Source organism: Sparus aurata, chromosome 4, assembly GCF_900880675.1.
Source record: "Sparus aurata chromosome 4, fSpaAur1.1, whole genome shotgun sequence".
Classification (NCBI taxonomy): Eukaryota; Metazoa; Chordata; class Actinopteri; order Spariformes; family Sparidae; genus Sparus; species Sparus aurata.
In genome coordinates, this window is record NC_044190.1 from 7,050,473 (window position 1) to 7,077,537 (window position 27,065).

General features: G+C 40.7%; 1 protein-coding gene across 8 annotated transcripts in view; it reads right to left on the reverse strand.

Annotated features, from left to right (window-relative positions):
• Positions 1-4,167: 4,167 nt before the first annotated feature.
• itga11a (integrin, alpha 11a) overlaps positions 4,168-27,065 on the reverse strand; it is a 90,146-nt gene continuing 67,248 nt past the window's right edge. For all 8 annotated transcript variants that reach the window (XM_030415622.1, XM_030415618.1, XM_030415621.1 and 5 more), the window contains 17 exons: positions 24,491-24,694; positions 23,185-23,315; positions 22,928-23,094; positions 20,429-20,568; positions 20,225-20,335; positions 19,995-20,080; positions 19,151-19,361; positions 18,939-19,037; positions 13,514-13,590; positions 13,166-13,249; positions 12,825-12,915; positions 12,615-12,728; positions 11,672-11,755; positions 11,472-11,582; positions 11,220-11,315; positions 9,033-9,146; positions 4,168-5,452 (listed from right to left, as the gene is read on the reverse strand). In XM_030415622.1, the coding sequence (XP_030271482.1) occupies positions 5,375-5,452; positions 9,033-9,146; positions 11,220-11,315; positions 11,472-11,582; positions 11,672-11,755; positions 12,615-12,728; positions 12,825-12,915; positions 13,166-13,249; positions 13,514-13,590; positions 18,939-19,037; positions 19,151-19,361; positions 19,995-20,080; positions 20,225-20,335; positions 20,429-20,568; positions 22,928-23,094; positions 23,185-23,315; positions 24,491-24,694 (1,998 nt within the window). In that variant the 3' untranslated portion in view covers positions 4,168-5,374. The remainder of the gene's footprint in view (positions 5,453-9,032; positions 9,147-11,219; positions 11,316-11,471; positions 11,583-11,671; positions 11,756-12,614; positions 12,729-12,824; positions 12,916-13,165; positions 13,250-13,513; positions 13,591-18,938; positions 19,038-19,150; positions 19,362-19,994; positions 20,081-20,224; positions 20,336-20,428; positions 20,569-22,927; positions 23,095-23,184; positions 23,316-24,490; positions 24,695-27,065) is intronic.

Below are 27,065 nucleotides of genomic sequence, written 5' to 3' on the forward strand. Positions count from 1 at the left end.
GAGAATGCAGCTTGTGGGAACAAAAAGCAAAAGTTGGAGAAATGAAATGTTAATGAGAAAAACAGATGAATGAGAATGTGAATTCTCACATCATCGGCAGGAGAATCATTGAGACTGACACCGACCCACTGAGGAAGCTAAGAGTACAGATACAGATGAAGGAGGAGAATACCTACAGGTGCTGGGAAGTCATTTGTATGATACAGTAAAATTCAAAGGTCAAAAAGCTCCAGCAGCACTTGTAGATTCATAAGATTATCAGACCTGATCAGCGACCTGCACATTTTAGTGGTAATGACCCTGATGAACAAACCAAAACGTGTCCGCCTGGTAATAAAAGCTGTTCTAAAGTGTTGCTGGAGATTTTTTCACCTCCTCAGACTTTCTCCATTCTGCATTCACCTTGGAAACCTTCCCTCTGCTTCTTCAAGAAAATTGAAATTCATGCTGAATTCATTTTCAGTGGGCGGTCTCAGGTATCCCCGGGTGAAGTAAACAATGACTGCACAGGTTCCAGCTGTCACTTGACAGTGGGTGCTGAGAGACACTGTTCACTGCCGGCTCTGCTGCCAGCTCTGTGTGCTAATGAGATTCTGCACCTCGGCTCTCCTCCCTGAGGCCCCTCTGCTCTGTGTGGCCCCTCCATGATGCTGCAGAGACACACAGACATGATCACAAAGTCCCCAAACTGCAAAAAGTGTCAGTTCATATCTATTTTAGTCAGGTCAACTTTATTTGCAGTATTCAAAATCTGAATTTGTTTCTCAAAAGGCTTCACAATTTACTCAGCAGATCCTCTACATAAGAAAACCTTCTCAAGACGACCCTGCAGAGCGACAGAGAACATGTCCCTCTTCAACGACACGGCAGAAAGAACTCAATGTGAAACACCTGGCATGATATCAGGACCCTGCCCGATAAAGATGAATTATATTAAGCACAAATAATCTAATGGATATATTCTCTGCACGATGTAGAAATTTGCCTGAGATACAAGCAAAGTGGTTGTTCTAGAAACTGGTGTGGATTTAAATCATTATTTAATGCAGACAGTAGTTCGCAATGTAATAATATTCTTACCCACACAATAATTACAGGTTAGTCTTTTAAAAATGAACAAATAGAATGTATAGAAATACAAGTCAAATCAGAAAATTAAAGGATCATTTCATCAAAAGTCCAAAACTTAGTCATCCACTCTCATGCTGATGAAAGTCTGGTGAAGTTTTGTAGTCCATGAGACATTTCTGGAGCTTCAGCATTCAGGACGAACACAGAAGGTCATAAAATGGCTCAATAGATCATCTGCCGTGACCAAAGAGATCCCACGTTGATTTGAATGGAGAATTGAAGATTTCAGTTTAATAAAGGTGTGAATATAATTCCTTAATCTTTACAAATCAATTTTCAATCTTTTTTACTTGTTTTGTTTTTACATTTTAAAATGTCTCCATCTTCTTCACTCAACTGTACAGACAACAAAGCCTTTCCTTTACTGCCCACAGCTGTAGTTATGTGGCGGTCATACATGTGTAGATAGATGTTCTCATACATTTTTCCAAGTTAAGTTTTAGGAAAAAAGTAATCACCATAATAATTCCCCCATGACATTTGCTGGCAGTTCACTGTATTCATGTCTGACTTGGCTGGGAGGCTTAATTGTCTCCCTCAAAGTTGCGCTGGGGACACCTGGTTGCTATGGCAGCAGATACATTTAATGCATGGAGACCTACAGAAGGACGATTATTCTCACTCATTTCAGCAGTTGAGTGGTTCAATAGATGTAGAGGCATAAGTCACTCTCTCTCACACACACATGGCAGGCTACACAATCATCTGTGTGCTTTAAGGGACATTTTTCTTTGCGTCAATGAAAATAATGCATTGAGGACGAGAGGTGAACCTGTCAGTTCAGTTCTGGTGTTAAGCCACACATCAGTTATTCACAAATCACACTGAAACTCGAACACTCACATGTTTATGTTCTGACGTGTCAGTGTCTGGAAAAGTCCATCCGCAAAAAAATTATTTATCGTAAATCTCAAAATAAAAATATTAACATCCCCTTTGATTTTTTGCTAATTAAACAGTGGATAATGAGGCCAATCAAACTGCCAACTGATCTCTGGTTTGCACCTAGAGAGAAATAAGATGGACAGTGCCCCCTACTGGTGAATCTCATTAAAGGGGACAACAACTGTCTGACACAGAAATGTAAGTCTGCTCAGCCTGGTGCTGTTTGGTTCTGATGCCTCAGATACCTGGGTCAGAGTTTGGCATTGTGTTGTGAAGCACCCCCTGTTTAGGCATTCTTAATTCTGGATTGAAATTAAGTATTAGTGGTTCAGCACTTCGATCAAACGTCCTGTGGTGTAAAGCAGGAAGCGATCCACAGTGACGGACGTGAGTCTCTAACCATGCACTGATCTCCATCCTCTCATCTCTCATTAAGAAACAGAGGACACTCCCACATAAGTCCAATATTTTCATTCAAAAGAATATCGTCTTTTTGGCTCTAATGTAGATCAGAACTTATTAGATCAGAATAATAAATCAGCAACGTTTGAAAAATAAGACTCTTATAACCATGTGGAAGAAAAATCTGTTTTCCAAAGTTGATTGCCCTCTGGTCTTCCTCCCCAACTCTAATGTCAAGATGTCAACCTTCTCGCCAATATAATGGATCACAAGCCGAGTGCCATCGAGTTAAATTAAATTAGAGAAAAGGAGGACTTGTCTCTGGTGAGTAGGTGATTACATCACAGACTAATCTAACAGGGGAACTGACAACAGAGAAAAAAACAATGAGGTCGAGTTGGAGAAACCTTTGTAACGATTTAGTGCCATATAGTCTTTATCTCTTCTACTTCCTGCACCATCAGTGAAGATCAGAGTGGGTACATTTGCTCACAACACGCACCGGCCTCGTCTAGTAGTTGCGCTTCATGTTGCCACTGATTTTTAAGAATAAATATGTCAGAGATCATTCTGGATTTTCAGCTCTGTTTTTGCTGTACATTTCTTCTGACTGCTGCCTCTCATCTCACCTCCTCTTCTGTTTGTGTATGAATCACAATGCCTAACGCAGGTAAGGTTCGATTGGCTTGGCTGGGTAGCATCACACGAGTGATTAACAGATTTTACAGCTCCCTGGGCCGTCAATGCTGTAATGGCCAGAGCTGCTGCATGAGCTGAGATGGATGGGATGGCAGGTCAACAGGGGGGCCAGTGTCCCACCAGCCTCACCTCACCTGCCTACAATGTCCAACATCTCCAAACCAGCTGACTCACACCAAAACAACTAGACTGTTAAACAGCACTACAGGAAGAATAATATGTGTTTTGAGTTTGGGGTGAACCGTCCCTTTAAGATGTGGGGTGCACCGATCTGATATTAAGATCGGATATCGACCCCGATATTGACAAAATAGCTGGATCGGGGATCGGAAAAATGTACAGATCCATGGGCCGATCCATTTCTTTTCTATTTTCCCTCTGTCGCAGCACATCTTACGTCATTCGTCAGCAGCACGTGTGTCGCACGCTGAAAGAGTTGAGTTAACCGTTAAGCAACATGGAGCGAGCCAAAGAGTCGGCTGTGTGGAGATATTTCAAGCTTGCCACACCTGCAACTAGTTTGACGGCTGTTTGCAATGTCTGCAAAGTGAATGTTTCGAGGGGTGATGGTAGTACTGCAAAGTAAAATACTACTAATTTAATCAAGCAGATCCAAAAGCACCATGCTAAGGAGCATGCCAAATTCCTGCAGCTCAACAAAACCAAAGGAGCAGGAGGCAGTACAGCCCAGCAACTAACTTTGGCAGATGCACTTCAGCGGCGCGAAAAGTTTCCGACGGAAAGCTTGAAAGCATTTGCAATAACACAAAGTTTTAGAATTCATTGTTTTAGATGCTCAACCAATGTCACTTGTTGAAGATGAGGGCCTCGTCGCCTACTGGAATATCTACAGCCAAGGTACTCTCTTCCATCACGCAAGTATTTTTCCAAGACCGGTATACAGTTTATTATTAATTCAACAACGGTATGGGATCGGTATCGGGGATCAACAGATACACAAAGCCCAGGCATCGGTATCGTGACTGAAAAAGTCGGATCGGTGCATCCCTAGTTTAAATATGACGCATGTATTCATTAAGAAGACACTTATTGACATATACAAAACTTTATTTGTAGGCGTATAACAGCTCTTCACACCTCATCAAACAGGACACACTGACATTCTTTGGAAACACCAGGAGGGTGCTGACATACTGTAAGTAATGTGCATTTCCACACGGCTTCTCATTATCATTTAGATTACAAGTTCTCTGATGATTTCCCTGTAGCCTGCAGTATTTGATGCACATTCTTCTGCTCGGACACAGTGCATGTTAAAAAGCATGCAACGTCTCGTAACAAGTTCGGTAACACAAAGCTCACTTGTTTCATCTGCCTTTTTGCTTAAGTTACAAAGTAATGCCACAAACAATGTGGAAAATACTGAAAACCTTTATAATATTTGAAAGGATATAAAAAGGTACTGGACTATTTACAAAATTCAAGTTAATTTTGTACAAAGTAAAAGTGCATCAAATGTTAAAATATCATCCTGCATGTTTTCCAGGATGAAAATATTATCAAAGATATGAGTGGATGCAGGTTTAGAAGATTCTTCTCTTTAGAAAAAGATCAAGAGAAGTCTGCAAGTCAGACTTCATGAATCTTCTCTGTACTCTGGAGACTTTGGTTCAGTTTTATGTCTTCATAAATTATTATGCATGTGAGCTGAACATGTTGCAGATAAAATCTTTTAAACATCGAATTCAATATACACTAAAGGAACTTTACATTTGCTGTAGCTTTCGGGTGGAAAGTCACCCTTGAGGTTTTTCATGTATTTCAAAATTTACCATAAGAGTTAAATAAATATACATCAGGAAGAGACAAAAGAGTGACTGGCTAACACTCGCCTTGTGGGCAAATTGTGGCCTTGAATTCTAGGAACAGATCGATTCAAGCTCGCACTATTCTTCCTCTCAAATGGCCAGAAAAAGCACCGGAGCTCCAGCCTGAAGCCGAGAAAACGAGAGCTCAAAGATCTGTGAATATGCGACATAGAGGGCGGTGGGATACATGGACAAAGGAGGCCCTGATGTCGCAACAGTGCAGGAATGCTAAGTGAGTATGACAGTGCTGACTCTTGGGGGTCAGGGGTGGTGGCGTGGGACAGATCCAGTGCACTGAACAAGCCTTGCTTCATGCGGAGCTGTCTTCGTGGTGCCACTGTGGTGTTGGGGAGCAGGGGAAGGTGGGTTGGTCCCTGAGTGTGGGGTCCCCTGTGGAAAAGGTGTCTGCTGGGGGCCCTCAGCCTGCGTTACCGCTCTTCTGCCACTTTCCCGTTTACCTCCTGCTCGTCCTCGTCTCTCCGCTTCTGCCTCCGGAAGAAGCCGAGCTGGGAGGGAGAGCAGTGAAGCACAGAGAGGAGTTAGACCAGAGAAATAGCCTGCCATAAACAATTCAAGACTGTGCAAGGATGCGATCTCTCAATTAACACAAAAGACATAAACAGTGTGGGATCATGGGAGTTGTTGTTTCCACTGTTTACCACTGCTTATGCAAAATCTCAAAATCTCTCTCATCAGGCAAATCTCTGTTGATTTGCCTGATGATCTTGGATGCCTTTGCTTTGTCTGCCTATTCGCTGCCAACCTGTTTCTATCCAACCACGTGAGTCTGCCAAGCCCTTTGTTCTGCTGACTGTGCTCTCCCTCCCTGCCTGTGTATCGACCTCTGCCTGTTTTTTGACTCCTGGATTTTGCCTCACCCTGACTGTACCTCTGCTGTGCCTAATTCTGCCTGCCTGTTTATTGACCACTTCGCTTGTCTGACCCCGGATTATCGCCTAAGGCCTACCTGTACTTTTGCCAGGATTTTTTGACTTATTTGATTTTTTTCCCTGCGGCCTGTACTGCCTGTGTTTTTTGAACTGTTAATAAATATCCTAACTATCATTTTGCTCCCGAGTCTGCTTTTGGGTCCACAACCCTTCCTGGCCTCGCGGCCCTGACAAAATGTATCTCTGAGTATGACCATTGCTGCTAACAACAGGGATAATATAAGAACACGACTCAACACCAGTTTCTTCACTTTAGACACCAGTGCAGAAATGTGTAACTTCTGCCACTAGGGGACTCCCCATTAAAACAGAGATTACTTTCTGGAAGTACTGATGAACTTTCTTCAGATTCTATAATGTTCAGTTTTAGAACAAATCAGTGTAAAAACCCTTCACCTGCTGACCTCCCCTTCCACACCAATCGGGCAAGAAACAGAACTACGAGAACATCACTTTCTCCTCAACTCTGGCAGCCTGGTGGGAAACACATACAGTCACCAAGTCATCACTGGCTCCATGTAAGTACACCCCCGATTTGGCAACCAACCCATTCTCTTTTCAACATGGCAACAAAAGAGAATCAGCTGCACCACCTATTCCAGAACAACCAATTCATATCATTCAACACACTTACCAGGATGTGTGGGGTTGAGAGGGAGCGACAACATGACCAACAATTAGAATCCAGTCAAACACTGACTCAATTAGTCAAATCTAAAATGAACATAACACACTACAACTGTCTCTAGTTCATCTCTCCAAAAAGTATTATTAATAATAACAACCTCAAAACCTTATAAAACTACATCCCTGACAGATATCCTCATAACCCCTCCAATCACAAAACGCCTGAAACACTCTCCTCTATGTCAGGCTGCAGAGGTCCACCACCCCCATCGCTTTGCATGCTGGGAGACTTGACACAAGTCACTATTCCAATTAAATACAGACCAGTTACTCTCTTTTGTTTCCTGAGACACACACAGCTACATTACACACTTACCCAGTAACATGCATATCTCTCCTGAGATCTCTCTCTCCCCGCTGTCCAACTAATTTAATGCTAATCAAATAACCACAATAAATAACTTTAGTTTGGGAAATCAGGAAGTGATGCAGCAGAAACTAACCATTCGGAACAAAAATGGATAAACAAAAGGGTCTTTTGAATGGCAGGCTGAGCTTCACAGCTCTGCCAGATGGTTCTCTCCACAAGAACAAATTGATTTGCATTTACTGTCGATGGGAAGTGAGTTACCAGCGGAGTACGTCCAGTCTCAAATACCACTTACTGGCCGAGCACAGAGCTGATGCAGACAGCCCTCCTCCCCCTCCCCAGAGGCAGACACATTAGATAGTTTACACTGTAGACACCTGGACAACATGAGACAAACTTTCAACAGGGATAGCTAAATGAGTGGCTACAGCTGCAGGCTGATTAATAATGTTTAGTTAACTTTACCAGTGTAGGTTGGACACTACATTGTGTCAGTGTCACTGAGGAATGTTACTTCCAGGTCAGTGCAGTTGTTAAAAGATATCCCTTTAAGGTACATTTAGAGCTGATATGCGATTAATCACATGGACCATGGACAACATGTAACTGTGATTCAATATTCTGATTGATTTACAGCCCAAATATGTATATGTATATTCATATACAATGCTCTCTCTTTCTCTTTTACTCTCCCCACCACTCAGAAGCAAAACACACACCACATGTCACTGCCACTCACACAATTATCCAAACACACTTAAACACTCTCACTTCACTTATACTAGCCATACCATATTATGTCTAAATGTTTATTATCATCATCTGTATGTTCTGACCATCGTTGGCCATTTTGTCTTCCTCGTTGTTGTTTAATGTTTTTGTTTGGTGTTGTTTGTTTGTTGTTTTTCTGTGCGCATTGTTTTTTTTTTGTAAACACACACAGTGTGCTTGAGTTACCGTATAGATTTCTCTGGATTTGAACAATAATGGAAACATTTTAATGCAGAATTCTTCATATCATATCTTAAAATGTACTTGATTGACGAACCGGCAAAGCTGCACAGACCTCACATACGACCAAGTCATGTGAAGCACCTTTTTTCCTTTTTCATCACGTATTGAAGATCGATAGAATATGAATACATTTGTGTGTGAAAGGTGCAATACAATTCATCCCTGAAGGCCTGACTTAATAGCTACATGTGTAATTTGTATGTGCCCCCAGCCTCCTGACATTTATCATCTTTGGTCTCCTGGAGTTGAACTGAGAGCTTCAGTCGATGGCTCTTGTGTTGAACATGACTGTAATGCACTTTTATTGATTGGACTGAGCCTCTAGTATAGATGTGCCATCAATTATTTAAATGAAAACATGCCATGTATATGTGGTTTTGCAGTCTGGCTTGTGTAAAGGTCACACAATGGTGTAGAGAATTCGTCTCTTGGGGACATGAGGCTGAAGTTAAAATTATTACTGCATCAAGCTATGTAAAGACTGCTTTTGTACTGAATTTCTATAGCAGCCTGTCACTTAAAGTCAGATAAGACTGTGTCAGAACTTGCAGTAAAATGCTTACAAACCAGCCCCAACCTACATAAAAACTTAAAATGTAAGAGTTTCTGGCTGGCAATCTATTGGGTTGAGGTATGCAGTGTGTCTGGGAGACATTCAGTCCAACCTGGGTGCCATTCCCCATCTCTCTGATTGGCCGGCCCAAATTGCTTCCACTCATCAATCAGGAGTCTGTCTTCCCACCCTGCACACAGGTGATCTGAATCCTCTGCAGTCAGTCTGGAGGGATTTTGAAATTCAGCCCAGAGCAAAAAAAGATAGCAAGCCTTCTCAGTGGGACTGCTACAGGACTTTTCTATCTCTGTTGTCAGACGTGATGTTATTCTCTACCAGTAGGTTGCAGCATAATCCCACTCTTAAATCCTGCTCGACCAATAGTTTGGGTTTAGAATAAGGTTTAGGATATTGTTCTGTTAATGAGCCCATTAACAGAACAATATCACCTACTTTAGATAAAAGCAGCAGTCCAGAGGCGGCTCAATGCAAATGTACAGGAGGCCTTAGTGCCATTCATTTTACTATTTCAATATCTTTTCTTCCCGAGGGTTAATTATACGATGACTCACCTTCCATAGAGCGAGGCTGAGCAGGGCTAACAATAAGAGCCCTCCCAGCGTGCTCCCGATGATAATCCAGGTGGGGATTCTGTAATCTCCCTCCTTCCTGATCTCCAGTATTATCTGTGGACAATATAAGTAAAGAGTTGACTCATTACTTAATCCTTTTTTTCTGAGATACACACTGAACTCAGTCGGCTTTAGTCTGATATAAAAAGAGTTTAATTGTTCACAACAATAAATATAATGCATATACACTACAGTAATATATGTATTTATGGTAAAGCTTTATATAAGGGAACACATACCAAGCATTAACTAATTGCTTTTTAGCATGTTTATTAGTAATTCATCTTAATCTGCATGACAGTATTCTACAACTTGTAGTTTTCCCTTAATAACCTGCTGACTACTGCTGAAAGACAGTAAGGAGCTGTTCATGACTTTTAATCCAGACAAATGTTATGAGCTGGTAGAACCACAAGAACAGTCACTCTCACGTTCTCACTCTGACACAAATATGGTGTCTCCTTATGTGACAAAACACAAAAAGTGTTAAAAGTGTCCAAATAACAATAAATTAATTCTTTATTAATAGAAAATGTTCCACTTTCTTCAGCGAGGTCTTGCACTAAACTCAATTACTAGTAGAGGTAAGGTATCACCAGTAGACTGAGGCATTAACAAATACTTTATAAGAACTAATAAAAGCCAATATGCTACTGGTACACATGCTAATAAACAACTGGCTAATGATTCATACATGCTCCCCGTTATAAAGTGTTAGCAGAAGTGTAAATCGAGCGCTCTAATGTAAATATAAGACCCCCTCGTAATGACAAAAAACAGTAAACAATAAAGCAGCAGTGATAATCTCAGGAGATATCAATGAACTCTGCCAGAGATAACTGACACTCACAGGCCCATCGTGGCTCATTTCCAATGATTACAATATAACGTTCATAGAAAATATCATATAAGCTTTCTTATACATATACATTTAAAGGAAGACTCATTAACACCGCAAAATCAAGATTCCCTTTTGACCCTAATCTACATTTAGAGATTAAGTCACCTGAAAGAAGTCAGTAAGAACCAGTGGTGGAATCTAACTATGAACTCCATTACATTTCAGAGGCAAACATTGTACTTTTGTCTTCACAATTTTTCTGACAGCTTTACTTACAAGTTCATTTTGTAGACTACAATTTTTCATCCACTTCCTGTCCAGTGAAAACCAATGTCACGCCAGATATGTTTGATTCTGAATGTGATAAACTGAAGGATGAAGCGTTCTCCTACTTCTTAAACTCAATCACCTCTTTCAAAAGGCTGCTGGATCAGCTGGAAAATGCATCGTCAGGCTTTGGTTCTCACAGGACAGCGATGCTACCATCATTGTATAGATTATGATGCGCTGCTGTAGATTAAACTCGCCAACAGTATATAAAGTCATTCAAGTGAGCTCAGCCTTAAACATCTACAGTGAAATGTAACAGACATTAATGCAGCTATGATATTAATCCAAATACATCAGATAAAAGAGTGGAACACTGACACAATTACTGCACTATCACTACTTTTACTTTTGATACTTTAAGTACTGAAGTGCTGATAATACTTTCATACTTGTACTTAAATCTAAATGTAGGACTCTTCCATGTGGTGGAGCATTTTCTGAGGATCTGATTATTTCTTCTAACACTGATAAGTGCTCATAGAAGCATAATAACGAAATACTGCACGACTGTTTCTACTGGCCGATAGATGGCAGCAAAGATAAGTTTATGAGTCTGGACTTCAACATGTTGTGCCGCTGGTCCTTTCGGTCCCTCAGCACCACACAGCACGTGTGCTCTAATAGAACTATACTGTCTGATTCTGCACTGCCTCAGCTTCACAGTGCCCACTGATATTTTTCATAAAGTAGTCCCTGCAGCAAAATGTGTTTTTGTTTAGTTTAACATAAGTTGTAACATTACAGATATTATACTGTTTCATACTTTCAGTCAATTTAATTAAGTTATAAAGACTTTTTTATCTCCTTCAGCACACAAACTGTATCCACACATGGAGAGGATCAAAATCAGAAAGAGGCTAAATCTGATCAAATAATGATGTTGTTATGAGCTCAGATGTAAGTCAGGTCAAACCCAGGACAGAGGCAGTTTACAGCATTAACTGTAGTTGACTCACATGTCTGACCGGCCTCTCTTCATGTAAGAACATGGGGCTGGAGGAGGGGAGCTCCACCGATGCACTGGTTACCAGTTCCAAGATTTTAAACTTCAGCTGGAGAGGAAATGAAAACATGCAGCCAGTTCTCACAAACACGTCACACAACTGAGAGAGTACGAAGCTGTCATCGCTACGAGTCACAGCGGGCCGTCATCATAAAGCTGTGGGACATTCAACTTAATGTGTGCAAGTTGTGGGTGTAATACTCACTGCATGTAATGTATCTATTCTTAGAGCTCCTGATATCCTGGTTGTTATTTCTCTGTAGGAGGCCACATTGACACTGCATTGGATCGGCAGAGTCAGGGTGTTGGATTGGTTCTGTGTGAGGATACCAGACATCAGCCTTCAGGAACAAACTCACCAAAGAGAAATAAAAATTCTACTGGGAATAAAAATAAATGTTTTACCAAGCGGGAGAAGCGTGAAAGATCCTCAGGCGACGACCTGCTTTGTGCCACATGCTGAGGTGGTAAACAGTGCGTACCATCCCTCTGAGGAACGACAAGAGATTGAAAATACCTGTTAGTCTGCTTCAGCCTATCGTTTGCAGAGAAGGAGGGAATACTGTGTATTAGCTTTCCCAAAACCAAAAATACTACAGCAAAACAAAGAGGAATAGAATGAAGAGTGTGAAGTCTGCTCCAACACAAGCTGCAAATGTTAGCATTTTGTACTAGCTACCTTACTAGGCCTACTTGTAGTAGTAACTGAATGCTGCTTCCAAGGTCGAGGAGCATTTTATATTGTGACTACGACTGCTACTAACCTAATACATTGTTGGGTTACAGGTGACAAATACAAATTAAAGCTGCAGTTGCAGTCACCACGCGTCGGGGCATGCTCCCGTCGGGGTGTGCTGCGTAGATGTATTCAGGGCAAACCCCTTTACATGTTTGAGCAATTTAGAGTAGATGGCAAATTGTATATATAATTTGTAATGAGTTGATGGTTTTATGGCGAAGCATCAAAATGGACCACTCCACCAGGTGTGACATAGGTGAAAGCTTTAGATTGCAAAGTTTGTTGCAAATGGGTCAAATGGCTTAGGAGGAGTTGGAAAAAGTAAGTTTATAATTTTTTCACAGAGCCTTAGTGGCTCATGGGGAAGTAGTCCCCTGGGTTTCATGTCATTCAGATACACCAATGTGGAGATATCCAACACTTCGTGGTGTCCAACAACTCGCAGGTCAAGACCTGCTCGGGCCCTAATGATCAGGCTTCTGTTACCAGCCTGTAGGAGCAAAGCCCCCAAAGAGTGTATTTAAAATTAAAAGAAACGTTTTTATAAGAAAGAAGAGAGAATATTCTTTAAAAAGTTACACCTTCTCACTTTAAATCACTGAGACTTACCTGGTCAATATAGAAGTCAGATATCTGAAGGAGCTGGTTCCCATTTTTCGTCATTTCTGGGATTTCAATGTTGAGCTGCAGATTATTTACTGGAAAGTAGCCAAGGTTCTGGATCTGTGAGACAAGAAGTAAACAGTGTTAATCATTTACAAGCCAGTGTTTTCCTCTACCGTAAATGAAAGTAATGTTGATGAAGCTCTTGGCTCTCACCTGGAATGTCAAGTTGAAAAGAGGGCCGATCACACCGCGCTCCTCCAGAGACAGCTCTGATTTGATCTCATATCGAGTCGGATTTGAGTCCCTTTTGAAGGAAACCATAAGTAGTACAAAGCAATTATCTTCCGTTCATCTGGGCTTTGTAGCACATGTTGTTAAGTCCAGCTCCATTCCAGCTTCAGTGTCTGCAGCTTATTTTCCCACACTGATATTATTCAGCATTTTCCAGATGTCATTAAATTACTACTTTCCAGTAATTTGTACTTTCAAGTTCACTGCTTACGAAAATCACCTTAACATGCATCATTTGCTAGGATACTAATTAACGGACAAACCTAGTGAAGAGAAGGTCTGCCTCGTATTTCAGTGAGTAATAGATATCATTGAAATTGTCAGCTGTGCTTGTGTCCTCGCCATCACTGTTGAGAAAATGAGACACAAATATTCAGAGGTTGGAGTGTACAGAGGGACACAGCAGCTGGGTGATTTATCTGTTCAGCTCAAGTCCAGTGGCAGTTTTTTGTCTTATCTTGGCGGCTTGGATATTATTTTTGGATGTCTTGGTTGATAGTTAGCATCAACAGGAACCAGGACAGTTCAGGACAGATCTCTCTCCATGCAAAGAGAGAATGAATTGAGACGTTAATCATTTTAAAATACAGGTTTTAGATTTATGCTCGCACCTGCCGGCCTCCAGGATCACCCTGACGTGGTCCAGGAAGACAGTATGACTGAACTCAAACTCCAGACGAAATGTTACCTACGAAGAGAAGAAAGCTCACAGTTAGAAGAATAAATCAATCATTACCTGCAAGCTCTAAACAAAATGATATGTCTTATCTTCACAGTGTTGTTCAGTGTTTCACCAGTTTATTTATATATACGGTACAGGAATAACCAGACCTTCAAACCTGGATACAATACTAGTATTAAACCAGCTTTAGTGTATCCACACACCAGTAAAGTTGCTGTTTGGTCATCATTTTATCCAATTAAACATTTGTAAAATGTTGTCATAATTATCATATAAATTGTTGTTTGGTGAAGTCACAGTGACCTTGACCTCTGATCACCAAATTCTAATCAGTTCATCCTTGTGTAAGATTTGAAGAAATTCCCTCAAGGCGTTCTTCAGATTTGACGTTCACAAGATTAGGACGGATGGACGACCCAAAAACAAGATCACTGTTTGTGCAGCTTTGCTGATTGTAGATCTGTGTTTTCATAACTGCTGTACTTTTTATACTATCGATCAACTGTATTCTAAAAAATGAAGTAGCAATATTTTTGACATCCTTAATATACAGTATACTGTATATGTCTCTGTATATTCCCTACCCAACAGTAAAGGCCCTGCATTGAGAATTAAGGAGTAAAGCCTGCAATAACCTGCTGTAAGCTTTCACCCCAGGCATCCGGCTGCACAGTTGGTACTGCTTAAATAGAAGCAGGGAATTTCCCCATAGTTGAGGACAATGCTTTAAATACAAAGCAACACACACAAACAACGGGAGGAGAGGAGAGCACAAACAACGGGAGGAGAGGAGAGGAGAGGAGAGAGGGAGAGGAGAGGAGAGAGAGGAGAGGAGAGGAGAGGAGAGAGGAGAGGAGAGGAGAGGAGAGGAGAGGAGAGGAGAGGAGAGGAGAGGAGAGGAGAGGGTTGATGGGCAGCAGAGATCAGACTGAGCCGAGCTGAGCTTTGTTTATGGCCATCCATGCTGTAATGAAATCCTAACTGAGGCCTTCTGACCAGAGAGGAATGCATAACAATGTTTACTTCCCTCCTCCATATAGGCATCTCTGACAGACCACAGATAAAGAAAAAACGATGACCCACTTTCATATAATCTTATTTTATTCTAGTAAAATGACCCTGTCCTTCTTAGTTATGAATGTCCTCGAAAAGAACAGAAAGCAAAAGCACAAAAATGCACACACATGCGAGTGGTATGGGTTTGGATGACCGTCGGTGGCTAGAGGATGTTCGTGCGCCAGCAGAGTTGAACGTGGAAATTCAGACAGAGCATGAAGTTCCCCTTCCTCCTCTGGGTTGATGTAGTCGGCCCGCATCCATGAGCCACATTCACTGTTGATCATCAAACAACCACTAACAAAAACTACTGCTCCTTGACTGCTCACCCACGAGACGCAGAAACATATGAATCTGGGAATAAATGTTGCCACAGATATGTTGCAACTTTTAGTAAAACAAAAAATAAATAATTCAAATTTCAACGCTGTGCTTATGATTGTTAGTGTAAGACACAAAACAATTTGGTTAGGGCTTGGAAAAGACAATGTTACGGCTGCCATAAACACAATTGGAAATTGTTCCAAGGGCTCCTTAAAAATTGTTGTTGTTGTTGAAACGCTGCTGTGACCTGCAGTAACTGGCTTGTCAGCCTTCTCGCTTGCAACTTCACCACCATCCCCTCCACCTCATGATATGACGGTCAGGTCAATATGTAATGTGAATGTGTTATGACACGTTTTGCAGAAATGTCAATATAATGCAAAGGCCTCAAATGTTAATGTACATTGGTTTGCAGAAACGTTAACTGGAAACATTTTATCCTTCCGACTGGCATTTGTCACCACCAACGTTTTAGACCGGTCAAGAGCAACCGGAAAAGTCAAAACAAGCGTGATAACTGACTATTTTAAAAAGTTTGCCCTGAGGTTCCTTCTTTCCTTCAGCTAAACTGTGGTCGGGGAAGGCTTGGCAGCAGTGCCAGTGTACAATCAGCCTTGTTTAACTCTGTGCCACATTTTTTAAAGGCTCTCGACCAGAGCAGATCAGCGAGCGTTGTGGCTCTGGACGCTTTTCAGGCTGAATGAGTGGGTATGAATCACTCAGTGAGTTTTTAAAGGCTGACCTGAGTCCTCTTGGTTCAGTTGTCAGGGGGGGAATACACAGAGAAATGCAGTGATCTTCTCGTTACCCAGGAGATGACTATTGTTTGTAATAATGACGTGGTTAGGGCATTTCATGAACTCTTACAATCACCTTCATTACTTCATTCCTTCAGTATTTGTCAGCAAACTTTATATCAGTAAAGAAAGACTATTGTTCAGACATCAATGGAAAAGACGTCTTATGTTTAATCTGCTCGCTGTTTAATGGCTTTTAATTTACCAATGCGATGTACCATCAGTGTCGTCCCTGTCAAGCATCACCCTCTTAAAAATAAAACTTGATGCCCTGCTGTAAAATACACTGGAAGGAGCAGAGACTCATAAATATCGTTGACATTACAAGCCTGTGGAAAGGCCGTGAGACAGCAGAACTGAACGTGAGAATAAGGAACAGATGAGAGAAAAGTATCTTTCACTCAGTCTCACCTGGTGCACGAAGCTTAACCGGAGACAAAGCGATCTTAATGGCTTCTGTTCAATTCGCCCTGTGTCTTGGATGTATTTTCATAATAACGTCATGACAACTAAAGGGGTGCTAGTTTACATCTTTATAGTGTACAGAGGAAGAGAGCAATGCTTGACTGAGTTTTATGTCTAAATAAGGGACTTCAACCTGAAAGAAAATGCTTCAACACAAAATCAATGCAAAGTCACCTTCAGACAGCTGTGTGAGTGACAGCAGCAGCACCCACATATATTTGGGCTCGTGTCCCAGAAATTCTCCAAACTCCATATTGGAGGTTTTCAGTTACCGGGATATGTTTTGTGCAGGTGAAAGGACGTTAAACACATATAAAATGTGGAGTTTCACGTAAAATATGAACTCAAAGAGGTCAAGTGATAAGATACAATATACAATAAGTATGGTGAAAAGTCATGTTAGGTCGTGGGACGACAACTTACAAACTTTAATCAGCTAAAGAGGGCCATTGCTTTAATGACAGGAAAAATTGTCCATGAAGCAGAGTGCAGAGCTCTACCAGTTTTATAGTCAAGATGGAGGCGAAGACTACAAGAACAGGGATTTATCTGTCTCTAACTTAAGTGGATCATAACATACCAGGTATAGAATTGATCTGCAGATATTCCAGTTCAAGATGAAAACTATTTTTTATTAGTAATTTGAGTATTTGACAGTATCTGTATATTTCTTTACTTCTTTCTTTACCTTCCTTGTGCAACCAAAGTTGTATAACCTCTGTTGGTGGGGGATATAGATAAGTTCAGACGTGTTCATGCAACAGTTTGATGATTGTTGAAAAAGATGACAACAAACTTTTCTATGGATGCCCATTGCCTGAAATGCTTTTTGATATGTTGTCGCTATCGGAAAAAAATATTTGCAGCTCCACATGGCTGGTGAAGACGAGTCAGTGGTGTTGTAAAAAACTCCAGCAGTATGGGACATTAGCTGCTGACAGATATACGCAGACACACACATATACTGTATGACTAAATGCATGGTCTCCTCCAAAAAAACACATTAAATACTTAAATTCCAGTGTATTTAAAACTCTCATTTGCCTTATCTGGCATGCTGCTGAAGGTCTTGGCTTCCACCACTTATTATTACTGATTATTATAACTCATTGTGCCTCATTATTCTCAAATGGAAGCACATTTTACCCCCTGAAGTTTGGAGGTTGTATCAAGGAGACACTGAAGTGTATCAAGCTGGGAGAAAATAAGATAATCTACTAGGAGCGCTGTAAAAACTGGACCGCATTACATTCTTGGCACCGGTTCCGGGTGTTTGTTATGACTGAGCACTGTGAATGTGATGCCTTCTTCATTTCCGTTGCTAATGAGTCTCTTTTTTTCTCTCAACTTCTATCAGCTCACTCCCTTTTGGGCTGAGTAACTTGAATTTTAAGGTCTTCAGGGTTTAGAACATATGACTGGTCTGGGAAAGTCCACAAAATATTACATTTTAAGATCATAATGTGCTTTGTAGAGGTCATCATTTATGCACAGAACTGTGAATAATGTTCATAATAAAGACCCAGATGACGAAGACGCTCAGACCTTGGAGGATATAAATGAAATAAGGACGTTGATCTTAATATCTGTGTTGTTTTATCTTGATGCGCCACTGTAAGCTTTTTAAATCGATGTAATGATGAGTAAATGTTAGCTTAAGTCGCATTTACATTACAGTTTATTCATAGTCACATTTGTTATTGTTGGAAAGTTAAATACAGAGGAACATATTTAAGTACTGACAGTGTGGACTCTGATGTCAGACTATAGAAAGATGGAATCTCACAAACCAGAACTAAACTGGGCTCCTCGGGTTAGCTTGTGGGTCTTAGATTAACCAGTGTGGTCTGTCATGGTCATCTAAAGCCTGCAGCATGTGTTTTGGGATCTGTGGTCTAATATGGCCCATGTCAATGTTTTTTCAGCGGCAGAGTTCGTGGCATAACGTGGACTCTGAGACATGTATCCACATTTTTATTTTAGTCAGAAGTGGAGGCATCTAAACTGATTTTATTAGATTTAAGAATCGGTGTGAAAACTATCATATCAATGATTTTTTATGGTTGGTAGGATCAACTTTTACATCTGCTTTCCATTCAGTCAGATAAATACCAAAATTACCATTCTCGTCTAAAACATATGGCTTCTACACCGAAGAATAAAATGTCAGATATAGAGAAATGTTCTAGATGAGTGGTGTCGCAACTCTCTCCCTTCGTGGGCCAGAACTGAAGCCTGAAGGTGGGCCAGGGGCCAAAGGGCAAACACCCATTGAATTGTATTGTTAAAATGCAAAATGGCACTCAGATTCCAGGGTCCCTCTGCCCGCCATGCTTAGATTCTGAAAAATAATTATGGATCCTACAGTTTTTAACAGCATTTTACTCCACAAAAAGCAGATTTTGAATTATATTTCTATTAATTGTTTGCTTCAAACAACTGGGGATCCCAACTGAACCTTTTGGTGGACTAGTATTGGCCCACAGGCCCCACTTCAGGCAGCCCTGCACCAGAGTCAGTGCAAAACCTAAAAATCTCCCAAACCATCATTTCTTTTTGCTGCTTTCACACGAACACCAGAAAAAGACAATAAATACAACATGGACTCTGGACCACTTCTTTAAATCGTTGCTAGTAAACAAAACCTGTTTGCTAATGATTGCATTCTATTTTACATGTACACAGTGACAACAGTTGTATGTGAAGTCTTACCTGACTCTTGGCCCTCATGAACGGAGCACTGACATTGCAGATCTTCTCACTCCTGAGTCTGTCCTCACTGTAACACTCTATCTTGATATCAGAGTTGTCCTGGATAAAAAGAAAAACAAAAAAAACAGGACTGATAGCATTAGTATGAGCAGAGGTTTTTTTACACGATGCACAATATCTAATTCTCATGAGTTTGGGCGATGATAAAGCACCTTAACTATAAGACTAGAGAAGCGCAGGTTGGGTGTGTAGCTGATATTCAGGCGAGCATTGTAGGCGTTTTCTCCTTTGTTCTCCAACCGGACATCCACCACCATTCTCCTCCTGTTTCCCTCTATCACCCGCAGAGATGCTTCACTCCCTGCTTCACTCAGATGGCGGCAGAAGGCACCACGAGACTGCACAGGTTGTGCACAGAACTGACTGGGAGGGAGGAAGAGAAATTAAAAGAAAATCGTAAGGAACTGAGCAGTTTTTTTTTAAAACAATGGTAACGTTTCTCAAATCATCATTACATTTCATTCAGTAGAACTATCTTTTGAGCCTGTTCAATGTTTCTTTAAGTGAATGAAACACTACAATTATGAAGTATGCCAGAGTTGCAGGGAGGTGGTCTTAGTGGAAGGCAGGCACACAAAGTCCTGACCTATCACACCTAAAACTGAGGGTTGTATTGAGTCCAGGGTGCGGTTTAGGCAACAAAAGCACTTTGGTTGAGGCAAGCAAAGGATATTTTTACTTTGTGAAACAGCCACAAAATGTAATCTATAGGGTTCACTGGTTAGGTTAAAAAAAGAGCGTGATTTTAGTCACTTGTTTATCAAAATCCGTTAATGAAATAGTGATAAAATGTAATTAAAAGGATCCTTCGGGACTGAACATGAATTTTCAATTTTAACTTGTGTTGACTGTCATAAAAACAATTTCCAATTTGTGTCAGTGTACATGATTCCTGGTTCCTATGTGAACTGCTGTGGTACTGGGTTGTAAGATACAGTATGTCTGTGAATGCTGCTGTGTGCTACAGTGCGAGTGGTAATGAACGTGTGAACATACTTTCGAGTCATCAGGTCGTTCATACTCTGCAGTGCCAGGTCAGGTATGCAGCGGTCATCCTCATCACAGCCGTTCCAGAAGGGCAGCTAGCCAGAGAGGAAATACAGGGAAAAGAAACAACTTATTAATTCTCTTTCCATGTGCACTTTGATAGGATCAGTTGGTTTTTGATCCTATCAAAATAATAACTTGACAGCAAAGACAGAATAAACTGTCTGGTTCTCTCTCACCTCAGTCCTCACAACAGTAGGCCAGCTGTCATCTAGAACTGGTCCGTTGTCTGGATCTAGAAGCCCAACTTGAGCAGAAAACACTATGGGCCTTGCGTAGTCTGTGGTCTCCTGGTATAAAACATTAGGTTTAAATATTAGCCTGTGGATTTACTCTATCATCACTTTATCTATGGCATAACCATCGTGTGCACGGGGCCTCACCATGACATGGAAGTAGATGTGTTCGCAGGTCTCTTCTCCGGGAAGGAGCGTCAGGTTCTGAGGATGCTGCTTGGTTGGGTTGTCCAGAATGGCCCGAGGATTAAAACGTCTCTCCGCAATGGACACATTGTATTTGATCACTGTTGAATCAGTAAGAAAAATTACACTTCAGTTTGAAATCATATAAGATTCTATTCCATTTGTGTGAAAATGCTGCTGTGATCTATGAGCTTCTGTTGATACTTAGACAAATGGCAGCAACAGTCTTTGGTGAATGACATCACTGGAGCAATACGAGTCAATATTAGCTTGACTCTGAACATACGATGAATGTGTGACCAACATATACAAGAATCCAAACCCTCTGTCCTCAGCACTGGGTCACGTCCAAGCCACATTGTTTAAAAGAGCTTTCCCTTTATTGCCTCGTGTTTTCATGGCATGGGGAAAAATGTACGAAGACTGAACTTGTGCATGCGTTGTGTTTGGGGTCAACTAGAGAATTAGAGAGCGGTACAAGTCTTAATGCCTTGTGCAGAAAGATCTGGGCAGATAATGGACACTAAAATGGAAGCTTTTCTCCACTTTTACCACATCGCATTATCAGTATCAGCTATTATAGAACGTTTTTCATTTTAAGATGAGAGTTACTGTAATTTTCAAAACACTATTTGGCTGCATAACATTTGTCATCAGTATATTAGCCACAATGCACATAGAAAAGCACACATTTTTGTTTAAAAAACACTCTGAAACGCTATAAATAGACGTAAACGTAAATAAGATTAACTTAACTTGACAAAAAGTTTCATTTCATGCAACGACCACAGCGAACTCACAAACACGAGCACATCTGCCACGCATTACAACCAGACACGACAATGAGAGGGAAATTAAATAAACGTGTTCCGCTGTATGCACCCATGGAAGACCAGATAACACCCTGTGTTCTTCCTCTACTCTGTTTTGACACATCTGATTGATTTGATAAAGATGTCAGAGGGTCAAGAGGTTAACTCAGAACACGCTGCCTTGTACCTCTGCTGTCTCCCCCTGATGCCCGGTGAAACTGGACCCTGTCATCACATCTCTTAAAACAAATTATGAGCAGAGGTGGGCTGCTCTCAGTGAAACATCACCCGTCTGCAGTATTGAGTTATATATGAGCTGTCACCACCTCCAAACAATTAGTAACATCTCCCTTTTTAAGTTGAACAAAGCACAGACTAACTTGTAGATCTGTTCCAGCCAGCGCTCGCACATTAAAAGGAACATCTGAGACCACCAGTGTGGTTCAGATACACCAGTTTTGGAGGCATCAGCATTAACTTTGGCAGACACAGCAGTGACATCAGAATCTCTTACTGCTAGTGAAAAACATTTTGCTTTGGCGCCACTCTGAATGGAGGGAGCCTTCACATTTTTTACAGGATGCTCAAAAGTCTATTGGAAGGAGAAGGATATACATTCAGAGGGATGAAAAGCTTTTCTCACTTTAAACCGGCTATGTTTCAATCTGTCAATAAAAGCTGAACTACATTTAAACAACAGATCCAAAGTAAAACATTTCTGTACTCAAGCATATCGGTAAAAACAATCTGTTATAAATGTAAGAATATCCATATTTGATGCCATCTGACAGTCTCTCATCCAATCTCTGGAAAAGACAACCAACAGAGTCCAACGCTATGCACACATTTCTGTTATGATAATGCAAGATCCCTCGGTTTTGCTTTAAGGGTCCAAGCTGTTCTTTTCCCCCCTTTTCCTCTCTTTTCTGCATTATTTCCTATTAGTTGTGTAAATGAGCTGACTTTCATGTCAGGAGGAGCGGGGGAATGGTGGTGACGTTTCACCATTTGCAAGTTTGGATGTTTTCAATAAGATGTGTAATAAGATTCGAATCATGTTTGTGGAGACAGAACAAGCTATTTAAAGCCAAAACATGATCTTTTCCTAAACGACCGACCATAAGTGGTTTGTTGTGCCTAAACCTATACAGACCATAAGCACAGCAATGCCACAATGTCAAACTGAACATAAAGACATGTAAAGTTGCAACTTAACAATGGTTTGCACGACCATACATTGATCCACATTTATTTAAGTTCTTAAACTTAAAGTAAAGTTGCAGCTTCTTTCCTCAGGCTGTGAAACGTTTCAATTCATTGTCATCACTCTGCCATACATTTTTTTTTTTTTAATTTTATGACTTATCCGACCCAGTAACAGACATTAAGAATATCTTAACATCAACTTGTTTGCTTGCCTTTGCAGGTCAGATAAGGCATCAGTATTTTTCCTTACTGGTTAAAAAATACTTGAAAACATTACATTTTTCTTTTTCTCCTTTTATCAAGCAAGGTTCTGCTCAACTAATAGATTAAATATAGTTTATTAACCTTGGTAATATTCCAAACACCAGGCAGACACCCGGGGTTGAACTAGGAAACTTTACTGAGCTGCTTCCACAGAAGAGGATTATTTTCACTGGCTTACCAACTTCCTGTGTGGGAGGGATGGCTGTCCTGCCAGTGATGTTGAAACATACAATAGCTGACATGCAGGTCACGTCTTTGCCACCTCTCTGACAGTCCTTCACAAAGATGTTGACCTTACTGGGCTCAAACCTGATGGTGGTGTATATCCGGACAACACTCTGCGACCTGTGAGGGCATACAGGTGTCACAGATGAGGTCAAAAGAAATGTTTTATATTTTTGACGACATGTATTATTTACTGAGTGAAATGCTAACCAAAGGAGAACAGCAGCACCGAGGGAACCCACTGCCAGGTCCACTAAACCATCGTTGTTCATGTCCATTGTTCCATGGATACTGCGGCCAAAGTACTGCAGGCCAGGAGCCAAATCTGCTGCTGCTATCCTCTGAGAAACACAAAGAAATATGAGTTAATGACAGTCATAGTGACAACAACCAATGTTTTCAATGTTATGATTAAAGTAATTATTAGAGCAGTTATTAGAGAAAAATGTTCCACACATATTTGTTTTTATCTTTTAACATCTCAAAACATTTCCAATGCATTAACATGCATTTAGCATATTCAGCATTAACATTTGTCGAATCAAATTCCTTGTACATAACAGTTTGTGCTCTTCATGAGTTCATCAAGCACTTGTTATCAAAAAGGTCTCGCAATTTTAAGTCTTAAATAAAAATGTAATCAAGTAATCTTTGACAATGTATCTATAATCAAATTAATGCTAAGTAAAATGTAATCTGGGCTAATTATAGAATTTATCACTTTATAATCTAACTACATAATCCCATTTACATGTAATCCATTAGTACACAATCGTGTATGTTCATTACTTCAACTTTTTTTTGAGAATTTAGATTTTCATTGCTTTTTCTAAAATCTTTGTAATCTTTCTTTTTTTCATTATTCACCCATTTACTGAATGTACTGTATTTTATACCAACCACTGTCTGAGGCTTACAGCTGTTTTGAAATTGTTCACTGCGGCTACCTACTTCTGTTTTCTCAGTACTGTCACGTAAGTATCCATAGTTTAATTTACGGTATTTTACATATTCTGTCCGTTTTCTCATACAGTTGCTAACCTCTCCTGTTACTGCAGAGCCTGTCATTATCCGTCTGTCCGGTAGCTGCCCTCAGTGTGTTCACATCATCTCCCGTCACCTGATAGCTGAAACCACCTGCACACCCTCCCTCATTCCGTTATTAGTCACGGGGTATTCCCTGATTCCCCCAGTCTTCTGTTAGATCATCTCATATGCTCTGCAGTCACCTGCCTGTAGCCCGTCTGTTCATAATTGTTAAGCCTCTCTTTGCCTGTCGTCCTGCTCCTGCTGCTGTTTGCCCTCGCTGACAGATTGCCTGTTAATGACCTCGGCCTTGTTTTTGGGTCGCCCCATCTCGGTACTGATCTGGTACATCTATAGAATGACACTTACTGACCAGCAACTTTCAAATTTCTGCAGGTTGGATTTTTTTTAGCTTACGAAATGGACATAAATCAAATAAAACCTATACGCATTGGGAAACTGTCTGTAGAAATCTGATTATGGCTTCTACCTGTTTGTATTTGCGCAGTATTCTGTTGTGCTGACTAAAGAAAACATAAATGGCTCCTTTGTGGTCATCTTCCAGCGGGGCTCCCACCACCAGGTCATTGAAGCCGTCACCGTTCAGATCGGGGACAGGAGCCAGCGACGAGCCAAAGCGAGCATTCTGGCCACCGTTATGGATTTCCAACGACCCTTCAAGGACAAAACGATTCTGTAGGACGAAAGGAAACATAATGTCGCTAAAGCTTATGTCATCTTATTTATGAATGCATAATATGTTATCTTTCTGGGTTCATATATATTCGATACAAGTCACACAAAGCATCCTGGCCTTGCTGCTGTATGCGTTTTCTGTTTGGTTCCCACCTCATAAAAATCTGAAGACATTCGCCCCTTGAGGAAGAATTTAGATTTCTATCCAGCACAAGAATTTGTGACTGTGTACTTTAGGGCAGATGTGGATGAATAGACATTAGCTTTAGTGCGAAGTCCCAGAGCAGAACATCTGGCAACAAATGAATTGGAACAAAGAGAAACTTAAAACATTTAAAAGCCACCACAAAGATGAGAAAGACCTCTCATGTTTGTCCAAAGCTTGATTCTCCTCCCAGACAACACCATGTCCATGTACCAACAACTCGACTTAATGAAAACATCATTAAAACTACAAGTTGATACTTGTGTCTCGTTGTTTTTTCTAATGTGACAGAAGCTTATGATGGGTTTGTACTCACAGTTGGTTCAAATAAAATATGATAGTTCAAACTTCAAACATCAAATATCATCCTGTATTTTATCTAAATTGTCTATGAAACTACAAATTGCGTTCAGCTAATCATTTGCTGCAGCCAGGCCTCACATTCCACTGTAAGGTAATAGCCACATGCACATTGGACTGCTGCATTTGGGTAATAAACTTTAAAGTTCACCTTTGATGGGCCTCCCACATAGGTTTCAGATTTGGCTGAAGTGTGCATTTCTGCAGTTTCATTACTGTCTGTTGTAGAGCTGTTTCCAGCACAGTGTTGGTTTCTGCTATCTTCTACAGAGTTGTTCTTATTGTTTAAAAGCAGTACAACAATATATATTACACTTTATGTGCAGGTCAGTGTTAAGGAAAATTGGTCTTTTGGCAAAAATTTCAACCACAGTATAAGAAAAAAATACTCTAACTGCTCCAAACTCATCCGCTCCAGAAATGTGCAGCCTGAGTTTATAATCAATTCTGCCAGATTAACAATTGAACTCACTGCTAACGTCAATGCTTCAACATTACTACCAGCAAGTCTATCACAACATCTAATGTCAAAATCAAGATCAAGTATAGTTAGAACCAAAGAACTAGCAGGCTTTACAGAAGCTCACAGACAACTATTAAAAAAAAAGAAGACTAAACATGTGAACGCTTCACCATCATGTTGAGTTACAGTGGTGGCAGACTGTGTAGTCTCCTGCCTTCTCTAAAACAGCACAGCAAAGCAAAATGTTTTAGAAATCGAGCAATAGAGACAAAGAAGCATTCAGTAGTTAAGAGCTAAGTACCTCAATTTTCTTATTAGAGCCAGCTCAACAACAAAACACACATTCTACAATGCCACGCAGCAAAGGGCCACAGATCGAACTTGAACCCTGTGCCACTGCAGCGAGGATAAAGCCTCTGCACCTGGGACGCTTGCTCTACCAACTGAGCTAATGGGCGCCCACATGTGTATATTTTTAAAGTCTCTCAAGACCCCGTTTTTTTCCTAAAGATTTAACAAACATTTGAGACTTTCAAGGACCAGTGGGACCCCGTAATTGATTCCCTGGAAAATAACACTCAGGATTCAAACATCCTGATTCTTCAAACAAAGCATGACATGCACATGCAGCAACAACATACAGCTACATACACATGTGCAGGACAAAAGCTTCATTGGAAACAGAAGCGTATGCCTACTGTGTGTCCTGTGAGGTGGACAGATATGTGCCCTCTGGCAGAGAACATTGTTACAGTCAAAGGGCTGATTTGTTCTTTAAATGATCTGTCATCCATTTATTTAGACATCTCATAACAAGACCAAGGAAGAGATTGTTGCTCTCCATCCAGCTGAGTTTGTTGTTCTTTAGTCAGCTAATCATGTCATTTACTTTCCAGGGAACAGTAACAAACAAGAGTTTTTACCTTTGGTCTAAAAACAAAAGATAAGTCTGGATCAGCTTCTGGGTTTTCCACGTAATCCCGCAATTCTGCCTCTTTGAACTCAAATATCTTCAACATCTAGCGGCATAAAAGTGAGGAATTTTACCTCTGCGTCATTAAAGGACTAAAGAATGCTGTATAACTTCAGTATATTTATCTGAGGTTCTATTCTTAGCGAGTTTAACATCAGATGGAAAATATCCATGTCTTTGAAAGCCACTACCCAACTGGAAACATTTTCAAAGAAATAATTCAGGCAAAATGGACCCAAATACTTGAGTCCATCTGTAGTCATGCGTATCATTGCTCCACTTGGCATCACGGTTCCTAATATAATTTAGGGCCGGCAGACGAAACATGAGCTCACTTGTTTTTTCAGTTGAATAAATGGGAGGGGAGT